The sequence below is a fragment of the Pipistrellus kuhlii genome, unplaced genomic scaffold (assembly GCF_014108245.1).
Source record: "Pipistrellus kuhlii isolate mPipKuh1 unplaced genomic scaffold, mPipKuh1.p scaffold_m20_p_8, whole genome shotgun sequence".
In the NCBI taxonomy this organism is placed as follows: domain Eukaryota; kingdom Metazoa; phylum Chordata; class Mammalia; order Chiroptera; family Vespertilionidae; genus Pipistrellus; species Pipistrellus kuhlii.
In genome coordinates, this window is record NW_023425584.1 from 48,191,737 (window position 1) to 48,211,845 (window position 20,109).

Consider the following 20,109-nt stretch of genomic DNA (forward strand, 5'->3'; position numbering starts at 1 on the left):
GGCGCGCGCCCCGGGGGGTGGGTAGGAGACAAACTCTAGAGCGAGGGAGCCTCGGAAGGAAGAGGAGGGGCAACTGCGCGTGGGGAAGAGAAGGAAGAGGCGTCCGGGGGGGAAGGAAGGGAAGGGAGTGGAGGAGAGGAAGAAAGACGGCGGGAGGGAGGGAAAAGCGAGGGGGCGAGCGGGGCGGGCCGGGGAGGCGCCCGGGGCGGGGCAGCCTCTCGCCTCGGGGAGGGTGTCGGGCGCGGGGGCTGCGCGGGGCGGGGCCGCGGGCACTTGAGCTTCGGCGGCGGGGCTGCCAGGAGCCGGGCGCCCGGGTCCTCCTCGCGTCCAGGCTTGGCTCCGAGGGGCATGTCCGCGCCGCGCTCGCTGCGCGCCCCGGGCTGCTAGCTCCTCCGGGACTTCCTGCCGGGCCCCCGGCCGGGCTCGGGCTGCAGCGCGCCGCGGGCGGGCGGCTCGTTGGCTGGCGGCGCGCGCGGACCGGACCGCTGCCGTCATGGGGCTGCAGCCCCTGGAATTCAGCGACTGCTACCTCGACAGCCCGTGGTTCCGGGAGAGGGTCCGCGCCCACGAAGTGGAGCTCGAGAGGACTAACAAGTTCATCAAGGAGCTCATCAAGGACGGCAAGAACCTCATCGCGGCGACCAAAAGTGAGCGGGGATCGGGGCGCGGGGGGGTGGGCTGCTGCGCGGCGGGGCCAGGAGGAGCCTCTCCCCCGGGGAGACGGGCAGCCTCCTGCTCCAGGCCAGGGACCAGGGGAACTGGAGGTTCAGTCGGACCGGGAGGGCCTTCTCTGGGGTCTTTTCTCCCCGGCTTCCAGGCAGCTAGCTGGTCGCAAGTTCCCTTCCCCGCTCCTGCCCCTCTTGGATAGCCAGGGCCGGGAGCCATGCGGGAGAGGCTGGTCCCGGAGCCCGCCTGCCCCAGACGGGCGTCCCTCGGTGCCTGCGTTCCCCGAGTAAGTTTTAATGCACCCTAAAGCTGCCCACAGTCCCCTACAAAACAGAAACCGTCAGCTTTACTAGTTTTTTTGTCTTGTGATCTTTCAAAAGAACTTCTCTAAGGGTTCTTTGAAAACCTGGTGGGTGTTGAATTGCACTCTTCTTTTTGTCAATTTCTGATCTTCCCGGACAGTCTCGGGTCCTTCCCTGGCGTGGTGCTGCTTTCTGCGCATTCCTTCCCTCCATGCCGACCACTGATGGGCTTTAAGGCTGAGGAGCCAGCAGCCTGCCCTCTGATCCCAGGCAGGGCTGCCTGCAGATAGGGAATTCCACCTCTATCAAGCTGGATGCTTTCCTCCCTGGTTCCTCTCTATCGCGCGCGCGCGCGCGTGTGTGTGTGTGTGTGTGTGTGTGTGTGTGTGTGTGTGTGTATTTTTTTTTCCGTGCACATTACAAGGTGATTAATTAGAGGAAATAATTTAATATTGCTATTTGCCCTTTCTCTATAATAGAAGTGTCAGAGACGAAAGAAAATTATTAAAATGTATATGAAAACCTTCCTCCTGTCAGAGTCCAGGGCTCACCCTGAGTCCCAGAGTCAAGTCCCCGCCCACCCACATGCACCTCAAAATCGCATGAGACCCAGACCTCCACCCCCCTCCCCAAATTGGGCTAGATCTAGACCCAGTCGGTCCCACCATTGTCAAGCCCTGCCGAGCAGGGGGGAGTAGCCTCAGATTCCCTGGCCCAGTGCCAGGATGGAGGGCATGGCCTGAGGTCCCCCAACCCAGACCCTGGTGGGGGTGGGGATGCCTTAAGGTCCTCTATCAAGCCCTGCCAGGCTTCCCCCCCCCCCTCAAGTCCCACTGGCAGGGTCGCAGCCTGGGGGTGCACCTTGAGGTTCCCCATCAAGCCCTGCTGGGTGGAGGCACAACCTGAGGTCCCCTGGCCTGGTGCTGGGGCAGGGGGAGCAGCCTGAGGTCCCCTAGCCCAGCACCAGGAGGGGAAGTGCACCTTGAGGTTCCCCTGTCAAGCCCTGTCGGGTGGTGGAGGACATAGCCTCAGGTCCCTGCTGATTGCTCATTAAGGCTCCTTATGGAACTTGGCCTCAGCTGTGGGTGCAGCCATCTTTGTATAAAGTGATGGTCAATTAGCATATTCCCTCTTTATTAGATAGGATTATTAGATAGGATGATTTCAGAGAGAGAAAGGGAGAGGGAGAGATAAAACATCAATGATGAGAGAGAATCATTGATTGGCTGCCTCCTAGCACACCTCCTACTGGGAATCGGACCCACAATCACCCCATGTGCATTGACAGGGAATCCAGCCATCGCCTCTTGGTTTGTGGGTCCACACTCAACCACTGAACCACACTAGCTGGGCTTTTCTCTATCTTGGAAGACTTGTGAGTGAAGTGGCCACAGAATAAATTATGTGTGTGTGTATTTATATCTGTCAGAGTATCTGAGAAGAGTCTTTCTAGGAGGAAGGAAAGGGGGCCGAAATCCGTGCCTGAACACTGAATTGGTGATCCTGCTGTTAACAGGGAGGCATTAATTACAGTGAGAAGCTGGGCAGATTGACCCCACCTGTAACACGTAGCCTGTTCTGAGGATGTTTCTAGTGCTCCCTGTTCTGTCTTAAAAAAATCCCAGCTCATACAGCAGACAGTGGAAGGAGCAGTTATCCAGTCTTGCAAATCTGTGTTAGGGTCTTTCTCTCTTCCCTGGTTTCTCATTCAGTGATTTCAGCCTTGGCAGTCTGACCCTTGTATGTTTGTAGCCATCACCTCTATGAAAAATACCCCTATGTCACTGTCTCCTTGCCTTAAGGAAGGTTAAACATACTGAGCAGACTGTCTCAAGTCCCCAGCACAGTGCCTGGAACAGTAACTATCCATTTAATGAATAAGTTGGAAAAAAGTTTAATGAGAAGAATTTAGTGAGCCATCCTTGTGATTTTTTGGAAGCTGCTTTGGATAATGTCCAAAGTCCCCTTTGGTTCTGTGACCTCTTTGATGTTGCAAAATGAGGATTGGGAATCACTTTGGGAGATGTGACCAAGTGGGCTTATTTGGTTGATGACTCTCCAGTATCCGTGGCAGTCAGTATGGGTGGAGAGTAGGGAGGGACTGAAAATCTGTAGGAGTGAGTGTAGAAAGGCAGAGGCCAGGAGAAGGGCACACACACACACACACACAGTGATCATGAAGCCTGGTGTTACCCGTGTCCCTGGCTGGGGGCATGTGCCTTCCCTGACTGGCTATCGCAGCTCCCTCGGGAGCTAGGGAGCTGAGGAGAGAGGCTTTGGTGTGCAGAGAGACAGATGGCACAGCCAGTTTGGCCACTGGCAGAAAGCTATTTATGTGACTGCATGTTAGCTCTTCTGCCAAGCAGGACACATGCCTGGTGTGTCCCAGCAGCAGCTAGTGCATCTGGGAAGTGGGGGGAGGGCAGCCGTCAGCCTTCCTCTCCACAAGGTAGACTTTGGTGAATTTGTGAATAGGTATTTGTATTCTTTTTCATTCCCGTCCTTCACCATAAGAAATATAATTTATAATCATGCTTAAGAGAGCAACCAGAAAGTATCCTTTTTCTTAATCACGTTTTTTTTTTTAAAGAAAAGTTTCCATTGATCCTTTCTTCTTCTTCTTTTTAAAATATATTTTATTGAATTTTTACAGAGAGGAAGAGAGAGGGATAGAGTTAGAAACATCTATGAGAGAATCATCGATCAGCTGCCTCTTGCATACCCCCTACTGGGGATGTACCCGCAACCAAGGTACATGCCCTTGACCAGAATCGAACCTGGGACCTTTCAGTCCGCAGGCCGACGCTCTGTCCACTGAGCCAAACCGGTTTTGGCTTAATCATGTTTAATTAACTTAAATTCTTTCTCAGAAGATGGTAAGAACACAGCTTTCCCTTACAAGCTTTTGTCAAGTTAGGAAGACACCGCCTTTATCCAGCTTGCTCCTTAAACGTTACTTCTAGTTCCTGTAGAAGATTAAGAGAGCTGGATTTAAGTCAGGACATCTGAGTTAATTCGCCTTCACGGTTAGGGCCTGGTTACATGACAGTTGGACAGGTCGCTGAATTCTTTTGTGTCCAGTTTCTCTTGTCCTACTTATAAGAGACATTGGTAAGGTTCTGCAGTGTTTGGAAATTGCTTGATTAGTTCATCTGAAATTGCAGCATAGGTCAATCATTTGCCTAACTAGTTGGGCCTTTCCATCACATCTGAGAGTCAAGATGGACTCTCAGATGTGAAGGACATGAGGCAGAGGGAAAAGCTGCAGCAAGAATTAATCAACTAGGGCAGACTGCTTATATTTTAAGATGTTTACATTGTTTTTGCAAACATGGATTTTTTTGGGTGCATTTTCAGAATTGTGTGTTTAAGTGATTTCTGTTTTTAATTGCCCTGTAAGATGCCTCCTGCAGGCACTAAATACTTGTTAGGTGTTTGTAATTGTGAGGTCTTGATGCTTTGAATAATATTCCACACATGTGTAAGGATGTTGGAGGAGGTCCTGTGGGACCTGAAGACTTAACTGCTGAGTTCAGTTATGTAGCAATCAGAACATACTTAGCACCTACTACAAATATTGGGGTTGAGATAAAAAAGGAGGTAATTGAGTTCATTGTCCTTGGGTTGAATAAAGTTCAAACTAGGGGACATGTCCTCTCTGTATTGTGCTAAGTTCTTGAAGAAGCAAAGGATACACAGACACACATGGTAAAAAGTTAACAATTCAGTGACAAGTCAATATTCTGACTTCTCCAGGAATTGGTTGTGGGTTAGAGTAGAGAAGGTTTGCTGGAACTTTGGGAACTCATTGGTGTTTTAAGTAAGGAATAGCACCTTGTCAGATTGAAAACAGCTAAGAAGAAACCAGACTACTAACAAGTGTCTGAGAACTATGAGGAGACCGGTTTGGTTGGAATAGAGATTCCATTTTGGGTAGTAGAATGGGATGCATGGAAAGGTTAGTTTCAGATTATGGAGGTCCATAAAAGCAAGGTTGGGAATGGGGACTTTATATCCTGTGGAGAATGGCTGAAGGTTTTTCAGCAGAAGCTTGGCATAGTGGGAAAGAGATGGCTGAGAGATAGTGTGTGACATCGGTGTAGGCTGGAGATAGCAGTGAGGGTAGGAAGGAGATCCAAAGAGAAGAGTCTAGGATCTTTGACCTAAGTTGTAGAGTGGAGATCATTCACTGGAATCTTTTTAAAATGGTTTTTCAGTCCTTTAATTTTTCGCTCTCCTTTCCTTTCCTTTCCTTTCCTTTCCTTTCCTTTCCTTTCCTGTCCTGTCCTGTCCTGTCCTGTCCTGTCCTGTCCTGTCCTGTGTCCTCTTTCAATGCAGCTTAAACTGTGTAGTTTAGATACTTGTGATCTGTAGAAATGTATGGCATATTTGCCAGAAACAGCCATAAGCCATATATGCTTTTTTCATAAATTTTGTTAGGCATTCTTGAGAGGATCTATTTTATGCTAAAGGGAAATACATATTTTTTTTATTCTTAACTGATATATTTAGAGAGAGAGAGAGAGAGAGAGAGAGAGAGAGAGAGAGAGAGAGAGAGAGAGAGAGAGAAAATCTATTGACTCTCGTACTTGCCTTGACCAGGACTGGAACCCGCATCCTGAGTATGTGCCCTAACCGGGAATGTAACTGCAACCTTTTCCATGCATGGGATGACTCTCCAAACAACTAAGCCCACTGGCCAGGGCCCAAAATACATATATTTAAAACAAGTAATTCTTACAGTTATTAAGCACTTACATGGGTATATAAAATGCTCTTTAGTAAACTTAGATTGTCTAGTTGTGTGTGTGTGTGTGTGTGTGTGTGTATGTGTGTGTGAGAGAGAGAGAGAGAGAGAGAGAGAGAAAGAAGGGAGAGGAGGGAGGAAAGCTGAAGGTTGCCCTCATATATGTGTCTGCTCTTATCACAGATATGGGAAGAATGTTAGTGGCAGCCAGGACTAGAATTTAAGTAGTCCAAGTCTTGGTTTTAGTACATCTTTAAGCTTTACTATTTTAATAATTTTCGCCTTGTTTTCTGCAGGACAACATAAAAATTCTCTTTTGCTGTCTTTCTGTTTATTGGAGAAATTTCATTGCTGTTGCATCGAAACATAGGGAAATTTGGAATACTTAAAAGAATTACTTCATAAACTCGGTTTCCTTATTTGTAGAATGGGACTGCTGCAGAAAGCCTTGAGGATTGACTAAAATGGGGTGAAAGTGCATTGAAAACACAGATGTTAAGCATATCCAATGGATGCAAGACACTGGGTATGTGTGGGGGGTGGGGTAGGGGAGACAGGGGGAAGGTCAATGGAGAAAAAAAGGAGACATATGTACTACTAGTTGTAATACTTTAAACAATACAATACAATTTTAAAAAAAGAAAGAAAACACAGATGTTAAGTGGTCGTGTAGATTCTGTTGTTTGCCCAGCCAACGTTTTTTTTCTTTCCGACAATCCAAATTTTGTGCAGGGTCTGTACCTTTCCCCAAATGACTCAGGAGGAAGTGATTAGGGCTAATTCTGATTAGTCTAACTCAGTGGTTCTCAATCATGGCTGATCTTTAGAATCACGAGTAGCTATAAAAAAGATGTGCCGTCAAGGTTGAGAATCACTGAACCCGGTTGTGGTAAACCTACTTTCTAGGCTAGTAACTGGTTTGAAAGTGAGGAGGTAGCTCAGTTCTGGCCAGTGAGACATGGTGGAAAGTCTGCTGGAGACTTCGGGAAAGATTTCCTTTTGTGTGAGGCTTCTCATAAAAGGGGTTCTTCACTTTTCTGTGGTGTCTGGTTATGCTGTCCAGAGCCTCTGCCACCATCCTGGGACAGTGAGTGAAGCCAAAGCAAGGACTGGCGCAGAGAGGTAACTGAGTCTGGTTTTTGATGCCACTGTGGGAGCCATGAATTGTCTCAGATTATTATTATTATTTAAAAAATATATTTTATTGATTTTTTACAGAGAGGAAGGGAGAGAGATAGAGAGCTAGAAATGTCAATGAGAGAGAAACATCGACCAGCTGCCTCTTGCACACCCTCCACCGGGGATGTGCCCGCAACCAATGTACATGCCCTTGACCGGAATCCAACCCGGGACCTTTCAGTCTGCAGACCAACGCTCTACCACTGAGCCAAACCGGCTTCGGCTCAGATTATTATTAACCCTTTGCACTCCGAACCATTCTGGACATTGGCTACCAGCTACTCGACGCTACTTTGTGGCGACACGTGCGTTGAATTAACTCAATTCCCCGTAATCACTAATTAACTGCAATGTCCCCCCTGAGAGGGAACATCCGAGTGATATGCTAGAATTCTGATGTCCCCTGAGAGGGGACAGCGGAGTGCAAAGGGTTAATTGTCTTCAGGGAAGCCCACCTATGGATATCTTGTTGAATGGCATAAGCCAGTTTCAGTTGGGTTTTCTGCTACTTAGCACTCTATTTTTTAAATTATTATTATTATTTGTTTAAGTATTACATAAGTCTCCTTTTTTCCCCATTGACCTCTCCCCAGTCATTCCACCCCCTAGAGCATGCCCTCACCCCCCTACTGTCTGTGTCCATGGGTTATGCTTATATGCTGCATAAAAATCCTTTGGTTAATCTCTTACCCCCCTCCTTCCCCTACCTTCCCTCTGAGGTTGGACAGTCTGTTCGATGCTTCCATGACTCTGGATCTATTTTTGTTCATTAGTTAATGTTGTTCATTATATTCCACAAATGAGTGAGATCATGTGATATTTATATTTCCCCAACTGGCTTTTTTTGCTTAGCATAATGTTTTTCAAGTCCATCCATGCTGTTGCAAATGATCAGAATTCCTTATTTTTTACAGCAGCGTAGTATTCAATTGTGCAGAGGTACCACAGATTTTTAACCCATTTATCTGCTGATGGGTGCTTAGGCTGTTTCTAAATCTTAGCTATTGTAAATTGTTTATTTAGCACCCTAATTTTGATGGAGTGGTATAATTAGAAATTTTGCCCTGCTGCTCCTATTAAGTAGAAATTTAGAGAGGTATAGAAATAAAATGCTATTTAAAGATAGAATTTTTCTCTGAGTGGGAAAGGATACCATATATATTCTTTGCCCCAAGAAATCACACGGACACCCCTCCCCCTGCCACCACCCTCCCTTTACACCTCAGGGCACCCATCACCTGGGATAAGTATGAAACTCTCCCTTGAGGTTTTCCTACAGGGTGCTGGTCTCGTACATGAATGTAGACTTGCTGTAAAAATAATTGCTATCAAACTGAAGCTGGGCAGTGGACCCAGGCAGGCGTTACTTGATACATGCAGGTGGTCCCTGATTCCATTTAGAGTCGTTCTCATTTAGAGCCCTCCAGCAGCTGGGGCCGCGTTTACTTAGATTTTTTACTCGTCAGTTTACTGGTCAGTTAGCTGATGTCCTCTGGGTCTCTCTGGCACATTGCCTTTTCCCTTTCCCCCCAATTGCTCAGGTTTTTGCTTAGTTTTCTTTTGGGGTGTGTGCGGGGGAGATTAGAGAGCATCGTTGACTTTCAGAAGAGGAGGATATTTTTCTGCTTAATCTTTTTCCCCCCTTTTTAAAAAATAAGTATTTTATATTTATTTTTAGAGAGAGAGGAAGGGAGAAAGAGAGAAACATTGATGTGAGAGTGAAACATTGATTAACTGCCTCCTGCACATCCTTATTGGGGATCGAGCCCAAAATCCCAGGATGAACTCTGACTGGGAATCGAACCAGCAACCTTTCCATGCACAGGACAATGACCAACCAATGGAGCCATTAAAGGAAAAAAAAAAAAAAAAAAAAAAAAAAAAATATATATATATATATATATATATATATATATATATATATATATATATATTTGTTTATTTCAAAGAGGAAGGGAGGGGAGAGAGAGAGAGAAACATCAGTAATGAGAGAGAATCATTATCATTGATCAGCTGCCTCTTGTACACCCCCTACTGGGGATGGAGCCTGGAACCCAGGCATGTGCCCTTGACTGAAATCAAACCCAGGACCCTTCAGTCCTCAGGCTGACACTCTTATCTACTGAGCCAAATCTGGTAAGGCCAATGGAGCCATTTTAAAAAAAAATTTCTTTATTGATTAAGGTATCACATATTTGTCTTCAACCCCCCATTTCAATCCCCCTCCCCCCCATGGCCTCACCCCCCTATTGTCCTCGACCACTTGTTAGGCTCATATGTATGCATATAAGTCCTTTGGTTGATCTCTTCCTTTGAAGTCCAACAGTCCGACCCGTGGCTCCTTAGCTCTGGGTCTGTTCTTTTCATCAGTCTATGTTGTTCACCAGTTCCCCTAGATGAGTGAGATCATGTCCTACTGGAGATACACTTATAAGAATAAAAAATGAGACAAAAGCAATAATTGTTATGCTAAAAAGGTGTATGAATCAGTCCATAGAGAGTGGAGCCATTTTTTTAAAGAGAGAGTGGGAGAGACCGGAGCGAGAGAGAGAAAGAGAGGAAGAAATAGAAACATTGATGTGAAAGAGACACATGGATTGGCTGCCTCCCACATGCTCCCTGACCAGGGCCGGGATGGAACCTGCAACTCAGGTTCGTGCCCTTGACTGGGAATGGAACCCGAGACCCTTTTGTCCAAGGACGACACTCCAACCACTTAGCCATATGCTGGCCAGGGCATGTTTAATCTTTAAAAGAGCTGATGAGACAGAATGATATAGAAGATTAAGATCATAGACTGAGGTATTAGTGTGTCTGGGTCCGAAGCATAGCTCAGTCACTCACTAACAATGGAACTGTGGTCAGGGTGCTTAGCTTTTCAGTATCGATGTTGTCATCTGTGAAACAGATTATAATTATTTCTACATAGAGGGATAAATGAGTTAATATGTTTAAAGTGTTTAGAATAAGTACTCAAATGTTAACCATTGTGATGAATTGCCTTAATTGTGGTATGTGTTGTAATATGAAGGCTCCTTTCTTGCTTGAGAAATCACTGCTGTGGCCCAGAGACTAATATTTAACCTTTTAGTGCTTATTTACACTAAGAGGATATTTGTCCAAATCATCCTTACCAGTGACCAAGAAGATAGACAAACTTGTCAAACTGTGGAAAGACTTTCAAAGTTTGAATGTAGTTCAGGATGCTGGAAAGTCTTGAAGGTTAAGTTGATAGACCAAAGATAAGCATTTGGAAAAAATAGTTCCCAGAATTTATTTCTGACTCACAGAGATTTGCAGATTAGATAGAAGGTGTCACTAAGGCTGTTGTCAATCGAGTGGGCTGCCTACAGGGACCCTCACCCAATTAGCAGCAGGAGCTGGATCCTCTCTCTTCCAGGGGATGATGAGGAAGAGGGGAGATGGCCAGGAGAGCTCTGCTCAACGTCTTGAGATGACACCATCAATGCTGGAGCCTCCAGATTCTTACCCATTACAGTGATACTTTCGGAGGATATTAACTTTAGTGTTTAACCAATTAGTGGACAGTGCTTGTGCTTGCTATGGGAAATTCACAACAAGAAAATAAGGCAACGAGAGACATCTGTAAGAGGAGTGGTTATTCTGAAAGGCTATTAGGTAATCCTGTTCTCTACAAAAGAATCATTTAAGTCCCTGGGACAAATTTCCTAAGGGTTTGAAACCTCTGTGACTCTAATAGCCGCATATCACCTTATGATTTTTTTTTTCTTGCATCATAAGAGAGGCAAGAATTACAAAAAATATAAAAATATTGTGTGGTCTGCCAGTTGGTATAAATCATGTTTTAAGAGATTGCTAACTGTATGTGGCAGGAATAGGTAAACTGTTTACATTTGACCACAGTTAATAATATATGATGTCTTTTGTTGCTGTTTCAGTTTGATGTTAGAAACATAACTTTGAAAATATTTGTTTGAGATTCTGTGTTTCTTGAATTGCCTTTGACTTTATACATCAAGTTGGCTTTATCAGGATTTGTGGAAGAGTGTTTACACATTTCTAGATTATAACTCTGATTAAGGGTGTCTTGGATGTTTTACTAGCTTCCTGTCAGTGAAATTCCATACCAGACACAAATAGGTGATTCCAAACTCCATCTGAAGAGGGTTTTATATTATTTAAGGTGTATTTAATTTAAATAATTTTAATAACAGTAGCTAACTTTTATTAAGCATTTACTATTTGCTTTACTTAGTGTTAAATTCAGGGCAGGTATTATATTTAGCATGAAGACTTAGTGAAGTATGTTATTATTTACCCCATTTTGGAGATTAAGATACCGAATTTAGAAATATTAATAGCTTGTCCAGATCACTAAATTTGTCAGTGGTGGAGCTGGAATGTGAACCCACATTTGTCTGACTCCAAAACCCTTAACCACAATTATAAGCTGTCTCCATAAAGGGGTGTAACTGCGGTTTTTTGTTAGAGGGAGTTATGATGATAAATCCTGGTTATCAGGAATGTGTGTACATTTCATGATCTAGTTAGGGGACTGTTCTTATACTATGCTCAGCACAATGACCATGATTTAAATATGAATTTTAAGGCTCTCTAAGATTATTGTAAATAAAACTGATGGCTAACTTGTGTAGTATGGACATCAGAGACAGAGTTGGTTAAGGACCTCTCACTTTAAAAAAAAAAAAAAAAACATGCCAAAAAAACAACAGAAAACTTTCTTCCCCTCAGTCTCTCTTACCTTTAGACCCTCTTTTCCTCCTCAGTATGCATCTTACTCTTTACCCTGTTTCCCTGAAAATAAGACAGTGTCTTATATTAATTTTTTCTCCCAAAGTTGCGCTAGGTCTTATTTTCAGGGGATGTTTTATCTTTCCATGCACTAGGACTTATTTTCGAAGGATGTCTTATTTTCGGGGAAACACGGTAGTAAATTTTAATTTTGTTCTCATAATTTTGTATTAGGCTTTTTTACTTTAAAAGTTTGTGAGATATTTTAGTAAGATGAAAAGATATTAAGAACTCATTATTGCCAAAACCGGTTTGGTTCAATGGATAGTGCATCGGCTTGGGGACTGAAGGGTCCCGGGTTCGATTCCAGTCAAGGACATGTACCTTGGTTGCGGGCATATCCCCAGTAGGGGGTGTGCAAGAGGCAGCTGATCGATGACTCTGGTCGATGTTTCTAACTCTCTATTTCTCTCCCTTCATCTCTGTACAAAATCAATAAAATATATATATATAAAAGAACTCATTATAAGCATCTCTGTATTTGCCTCTGAATTTAAGAAACCAAAGCTTCTCTAGTAACAACTCCCTCAAATGTGGTGTTTACTGTTCCCAGGCATTTTAATTCATCTGAACAATTCCTAAAGAATAGTATGTTTTGCACGTTTTTAGACTTTAATAGTGATTTCATGCTATGTGTTCTGTAACTTCTTTCCCCCCTCAATATCATAATTGTGAGACTTATCCATGTGGCTGCATGTGGCTCTGTTTAATTTAGGTAAAACTTTTTTCCTACAACTGGCATTTACAAAGATTTTGTTGATTGATGTTCTGTAAATAACATGAGTTCAATGATGTACCTTATATTTCATGCATTTTTTTGATTGTGAAACAATATATTTGGAGAATTTCCTCAGTATGAAAGCCTTCTTGTAATTTCATAAAATTTCAAGCACTAGCTTTGACAACAATCTGAATTGTGAAGACATTTAGGAAAATTCCTTTTTATATTTTTGAGTTACAAGCTTAGCATAGATCTGTGGTCGGCAAACTGCGTCTCGAGAGCCACATGCAGCTCTTCAGCCCCTTGAGTGTGGCTCTTCCACAAAATACCACGGCCTGGGTGAGTCTGTTTGGAAGAAGTGGAGTTAGAAGAAGTTTAAGTTTAAAAAATATGGCTCTTGCCAAAACCGATTCAGTGGTAGAGCGTCAGCCTGCAGACTCAAGGGTCCTAGGTTCGATTCCAGTCAAGGGCATGTACCTTGGTTGCGGGCACATCCCCAGTAGGGGGTGTGCAAGAGGCAGCTGATTGATGATTCTCTCTCATTGATGTTTCTAACTCTCTATCCCTTTCTTCCTCTCTGTAAAAAAAATAAAAAAATAAAATAAAATATATATATATATATATATATATATATATATATATATATATATATAAAATAAAAAATGTGGCTTTCAAAAGAAATTTCAGTCGTTGTACTGTTGATATTTGGCCCTGTTGACTAATGAGTTTACCAACTAATGAGTTTGCCGACCACTGGCATAGATCATCCGAGCAAGCAAGGGTAAATTTTAGGACTGTAAGAAATTATTGCTCTGACTCAAGAACAACAACAACAAAAAAAACCTTTAAAAAGCCTTCTTGCCTTATTGAAAATAGTCTTGCAATAATAGTAGGTAGAGAAAAAATGATGTTTATATTCATAAACAAACTGCGCATTAAACGCTGTCAGTCTAGTTAGGTCAGATGAACATAATTTTTAGGCAGGGATTGGTCGGCATTTAGCGATAGGCCTCAAAGCAAACAGGAACCACAGCCTGCTTTACTTGATTATCCTAATATATAGCATAATTTATAGACTAGCCAAGGGAATGCTTTTGTAATGAGAGGGCCTTGACATCCTCCTCCTTAAACAAACAGACAGGCAAACACCCTGAAAAAAAAACCCCTGTTGCTTTACATCCTTAGGGCAGGCATCTTCCTAAGCTTCAAGGTCCACGGGAGGGACACCTGCATTGCTACCACCGCTAGGCCTGCTTCCCAGGTTGAACTTGAATTTCCTCCCCATGTTTCCTGAGGAAGGTGTTAATTCTGTGCCACTCAATATTTCATTGCTGAGTGTGATTTCTCCTTCCTTGTTGACTTGTTCGCCCACGGGCACTGTCTGCCTTCCAGCACCTTCCAGCAGTGGGTTATGGTGAGGCGTGTGGCTGAGGAAGTCAGTTTGGCCAAAACACTGTCACTTCAGGTCTGAATACAAGATACTTCATACTCTTAAAAAACAAAACCCACAGAAGAACGGATGCCTTTATCTCTCTCTTTTTTTTTTAATATATATTTTATTGATTTTGTACAGAGAGGAAGGGAGAGAGATAGTTAGAAACATCTATGAGAGAGAGTCATCGATCAGCTGCCTCTCGCACAGCCCCTACTGGGGATATGCCCGCAACCAAGGTACATGCCCTTGACCAGAATCGAACCCGGGACCCTTCAGTCCCCAAGCCGATGCTCTAACCATTGAACCAAACCGGTCTCAGCTTTTTTTTTTTTTTTTTTTTTTTTTTTTTTTTTAAATATATCTTATTGATTTTGTACACAGAGGAAGGGAGAGAGATAGCAAGTTAGAAATATCGATGCGAGTCATTGATCAGCTGCCTCATGCACCCCCCCCACTGGGGATGTGCCACAACCAAGGCACATGCCCCTGACCGGAATCAAACCCGGGACCCTTCAGTCCCCAAGCCGACACTATCCATTGAACCAAACCGGTTTCGGCATGCCTTTATCTGTTGACTATAAAGTTGGCTCTACTACTTAATAGCAGAAGTAGACTTGAGCAAGTTGCTTAAACCCTCGGTGCCTTTCTTAGTCAAACGGAGATCGTAAGATACGGTGTGGGGTGATGTTACTTATTCTTCATGTTACGTATCAAAAGATCTTAGCACTCTGCTTGGCCCATGGGAGGAATGGGAGGCGGATGGGGAGGAGCTGCTTCTTTCTTCATTCTTCGAATGCTGTCCTGACTTCCTTTACTGAACTGGAACACAGTTATAGTTTTATTATTAGTGACATAGAAACAGTCTGTGGACACATTCTTTTTCTCTTTCAAGCTACCAGTATTTTGAAGCACAGGGCTGACTATAGGCCTCTCATTTATGAAATAGGAGAAAACATCTGTAATAGTGTGTTGTAGTCCAGCATATTCCTGAAGGTCTTTGGTTGATGGGGACAAAGCCGAAAAGAATACAAGGGGATGGAGTGTTCCTGACAGGCCATTCCTTTTGTTTGAGAATCTGGCAGATAGTACGCCTGCCATTCTGACACACCGTCTTGTTTTCCTTTTGTGAAACACAGGTCAAAGGGAACCCAGGTCTTTGAAGTCAAATGTACATACTCGGTGACCTTGGGTAACTTACTTAGTTTCTCTGTGCCTTGATTTCCTCTTCTGTGAAATGTGGGTGCTAATGTTAGCTCCCTAAATGTTTGGCTAGCATTAAATTGCTCTTTACTTGGAACATACTCTGAACCAGAGTGAACCCGGTGTGTGTTTGCTTAAGTGTAGAAACCAAAGTCTGTTCTGTCATCAGTATAGTAATGTCATTTATAACAATGGGGGAGATGTGCCATTCCCAGATCATTGAATTCCACCTATTGTGGACTAGTTGCTAGAGGTTTAACAGTGCAGTGTCTTGGCAGAAGTTAGGATTTGAATGGGAGAGACAGAAGGTCAGTCAGACAAGTAAATGTGGCTCACATTGTGGAGTTAAGAGTGGGATGCTGGCCATAGTTAACAGGATAACTACATTAGGGGTTCAAAGAAGGCTTCAGGGAACGTAGTAACTTCTAACCTGAAACCAAAAGGAAGTCTTAGGAGCGTTTCGTGCTGAGGGTAAAGAAGAATTCTCCACGCACAGTGAAATGGGGCCAGGAGGCCAGAGGGAGCATGAGCTGTAGCTGGAAGAACAGCTCAGGTGGGCTGGGGAGTGGGGCAGGGAGTCAGAGCAGAGCAGGAAGGACCCTGCTACAGAGAGGGTTTGGGGGTGAGGGTGGGGGCAGCGCTGGGAAGGGCCTGGGAAGCAGGTTAAAGACTTCAGATTTCATTCTGAGGACAGCAAGAAGTGATTAAAACATTTTAAGCAGGGGATTGGCATCATTTGAATTATATTTTTATAAAAGTTTGTTAGGCTGCAGTTGTGAGAATGGAGTTGAGGAAAGTGGGACTGGAGGTCAGTCACCTAGGCCAGACTTTGGTGGGAAGAGACAGGAACTTGAGGAGTCAGGATTTAGGGGCTGCAGGCTGAGTGGGTGTGGGGGCCTAGGTCATTCCTCAGTCCCTGTCTCAGGCTGCTGAGTGGTGACTGAGGTAGTCCAGCCAGAAGAATAGGTTTTCTGAGAGAAAGGATACATTTTTGGTTTTGAACATATTGAGAATGAGGTGCTTTTGAGATATCCAGTGGACATATTCAGTAGTGTGTTTGTTTTACGAGTGTTTCAGGAACAGGGAATGGAGCTGGAGAAATGAGAAGATTCCTGGGACACAGCATATAAGGAGGAATTGACACCATGTAACTGGATAGCAAACCTGCCCAAAGAGAGAATGTAGGAGACGGGAGGGTGGCTCAGGGCGAATCCTAAGTAATACCAGCTTTTAAGGTGTGTGTAGAAGAACTTGAGAAGGATGTTTGAGAGCGGAGCCATTGACAGAGAGGTGGAATCCCGGGAGAGGGTTGCACAAGCCAAGGAGAAAGAATGTTTGGAAGTAGGAGGAAGCAGACAAGGTCATGCCATAGAGGTCAAGTATGATGAGTCCAGGTGACATTGCATTAGCAAGACAGTGTCCTTGGTAATAGCTGGGAGAGTAGTTTCTGCAACCTAGAAAGAGCTTCTCTTTCCCTTTTTAGCTAACTGAATAGGTTCTAACTAGTCTAAGAAGTGATTGCTAGAGGACAGAAATTCTTAAGAAAGATATAACTCTAGCCCTAACCGGCTTGGCTCAGTATATAGCATCGGCCTGCAGACTCAAGGGTCCCAGGTTCGATTCTGGTCAAGGGCTTTTGTACCTTGGTTGCAGGCACATACCCAGTAGGGAGTGTGCAGAAGATAGATGATCGACGTTTCTCTCTCATCCATGTTTTTAGCTCTCTATCCCTCTCTCCTCCTCTCCGTAAAAATATCAAAATGTATATATAAAAAAGAAAGATGTAAATCTCCAAGTGCAGTGGTATGTAGATGGCCCTTTCTGTCTGCATGTACTGATGTCAGGCACGCCATGTGCTTTCCTGGAGGTGCAATGTGGAGGCTTCCAGGTTCTTCAAAGGGAGGGATTCTGGGACTTCATTGGAGGAGTTCATTGCTTTTGACCCTGGAGCTAGAGTTGATGTGAAAAGCATAGGACGTGGTTTAAAATGAACCCGAAGACTTTTTTTTTTTTTGGTCAAAATTTGGCATAAAACAAACTATATATACTCATTCATTTCCTTCAGTTAGAAGTGAGAGAAACCCAATGAAAACAAATTGAAGCAAAAAAAGGGAATTTTTCGCTCCAATGTGTGAAATATAAGAGAGGGCCTTGCTTTATATGCACCTAAAATCAAAGGTTCAGACAGTATCAGTAGGTCTTTTTCGGCATTTCCCTCCATTGGTTTGACCCTCAGAATAGCACTCTTCCCATGATGGCGATAGCTTAAGGTTTATTTATTTATTTATTTATTTATTTATTTATTTATTTATTTTGTTCTGAGAATTTTAGAGAAGAGCACCTCCTTTTCTTAGAGCTCTTGTTCTCAAATAGAGGATTTTGACATCTTGAAGACATTTTGGGTTGTCATAATTGGGAGGTGCTTCTAGCATCTCGGGAAGAGGCTAACGATGCTGCTAAACATCCTTCAGCGCTCAGGACAGCCTCTAGCCTACAACGAAGAATGATCCAGCTCAATGTATTAATTGTGTTGAAGTTGAGAAACCCTGCTTTAGAGATAGGGAGATCATAGTCTAAATCAGGATACTTTTCAGAATATAATTATGCCAGGACAATAGGCATAAGCTGGGATTGACCCAAGTAAAACTGGGCATTGGGTTCCCTGACTAAATGCTCGGTCAGTCCCGGGTCACTTGCCAGCCTAAACCACTGAGACATGGCAGATGGTGTACTTCAGCTGGCCTGGTGATGCACCAACCCCTGGGGTGAAGAAGCAGGCAGCAGGTGGTGATCTGCTTCAACAGAACATCAAGGTTCATAATAAAGAGATGTGGAGAACATAAAAAAAAAAAAAAAAAGATGAAGTTCGCTATGCAAGAGAGGATAGCAAGTGGAATTAGGTGTGCCTTCTTTTCTTTTCTTTTCTTTTCTTTTCTTTTCTTTTCTTTTCTTTTCTTTTCTTTCTTTTTTTTCTCTATTGCTTAGTTGATTAATTTTAACCAGAATAGAGAAGGGTGGGAGAGATGGAGGGTGGAAATGAAGGCTGTGGTCTGAATGACTTGCCTGGATACAAGGTCAAGGTTGTTGATAACGTGTTGGCTAGTATGTGTACCTTATAGTATTTAACCTCTGAAGTATGGAGTGACTGTGGCATTTTATTGATCATTGTGGACAAAGCTTAGATTAAAACAGTAAATAAGATATTTTAACTTATAGGCCAAGAAAATACTTAAGTAAATAAATAGTGATTTGCTGGCTTAATTTAAATTCCTGACACTAACAGTGCTCCTGTTTAGTTTTGGAAAAAAAGTCCTACTGATAAAAACTTATCTTGGTGAAAGTAATTCATAAAACAGAGTAGATTGAGTAATTTTACATTCTTTTTCCTTTTTTTTTTAAAAAAAATGATATTATTGATTTTAGAGAGAAAGGAAGGGAGAGGGAGATATAGAAACATGGATGAGAGAGAAATATCAATTGGCTGCCTCCTGCACACCCACTGAGGATCAAGCCTGACTGGAATCGAACCAAATGCCTCTTGGGGCATGGGTTGATGCTGAACCACTGAATCATTCTGGCTGGGCTCTTTTTCCTTTAAAACTAAGAAATTGTGTGTATGTGTGTGTGTGTGTGTGTGCGTGCGCTGATTACCATTGTTTACAATTTTTTTCTTTTTGAAATAACTGCTTTCTTTTTTTTAAGAATGAGTTTAAAGACTTATTTGAAAGCTTTACCCTATGTAACATATGGAAATCAATATATTGGCTTTCCCAATCTATACTTATCCTCTGTTAGAAAACTTTATAGGCTTGACTTTCTCAATGCACAGTTAACTATATAACTTGAATTGGAAAATATAGTAGAGTATTTGAAATTTTATTATTTATTTAAAAGTTGCATAGTGATAAACCTCAAGGAAATGGCAGAATATTTACATGTGAGGAAAAATAGAGATTATTAATTTATGGAAAAATTTATAGCTTTGCTAAAACAAAAGTAATTTTGAAAGTACCGTTTTATACAAATGTGTTTATTGAGGTGGTTAAAGAAAATTGAACTTAGAGCAGTTTTATTTTTTCTAATTTTATATATTCCAGGTTTAATTGTAAATTTTAAGTCAATAAAGAAATCTGTAAACATACTGAGAAGTTGTCCACAGAAGTTATAGTCTTCTAAAATTGTGTGTTAGTCTCTGGAAATATTTTCCTAGTACATTTTATTGGGCATGCTGGATACTATCTAAAGTAAGGATTTGAAAGTAGCTAAGTGACCTATTTGGAGTATTTTCATTGATTGTCTACGCGGGATTGAGATGATTAAGTAACATTTGGTGTGAATTCTGAAATCGTTTAGAATTGACTGCTATGTCTTCATTGATATCCTCTGAAGGCTTGCATGCCATGCAAAGCCACCTGTTGATGAACAGCCAGACACCCAGAAACAGGATATATCACGTAACCACAGTTAACAGTTTTTTGTTTGCTGTGAGATGGTTCAGTGCCTTTTGGCAGTGACTACCAGAGTGTCTGCAGGTCTGATTTATCTTGACAATCACAGCACAAAAAGGTTTTAAAAAGTGCTTCTTTGTCCAGAGAACAAAGAGGCAAGTTTGTAAAGACCTTCAAATTTTCTGACTTTGAAGTTTTCAGTTTCCTAAAGCTTTATTTAAAGGTGAAAGTGTAGTTTTCAGTGAATGGACTTCCTCAGTTTAATGTATGACAGTGAGAACAGAATGGAGGGACATGGAGGGGGCAATTGGCTTCAAGGTGGAAGCTAGTGCACCAGTGTGCACTTGACCTTTGGAAGGTGTCAGAGGGCCACCTTTAGAATGAAAGGTGCTAGATTGTGGCATCTGTTTAATGAATGGGTGCCCAAACTCAGAGTTTATATTAGGAAGAAGAGTTAAAATAGAATGGAATGGAATTAATAGCATTGAGCTCTCAGTCTTTCATTAACTGTGTGTGTGTGTGTGTGTGTGTGTGTGTGTGTGGTGTGTGTGTGTGTGTCTAATCTGATCGAAGTTTTAGATATAAGTAAACTCTGTTTATTATGTAAGAGGGCTCAG

The 20,109-nt window shown here is 42.9% G+C and overlaps 1 protein-coding gene across 4 annotated transcripts in view; it reads left to right on the forward strand.

The window, feature by feature from the left end:
• Positions 1 to 219: 219 nt before the first annotated feature.
• ARHGAP10 (Rho GTPase activating protein 10) overlaps positions 220 to 20,109 on the forward strand; it is a 237,501-nt gene continuing 217,611 nt past the window's right edge. For 3 of the 4 annotated variants that reach the window (XM_036424950.2, XM_045576259.1, XM_045576258.1), the window contains exon 1: positions 221 to 647. In XM_036424950.2, the coding sequence (XP_036280843.1) occupies positions 494 to 647 (154 nt within the window). In that variant the 5' untranslated portion in view covers positions 221 to 493. Of the gene's footprint in view, positions 648 to 20,109 lie in introns of all 4 variants that reach the window. The other variant, XM_045576261.1, reaches the window with a different exon arrangement.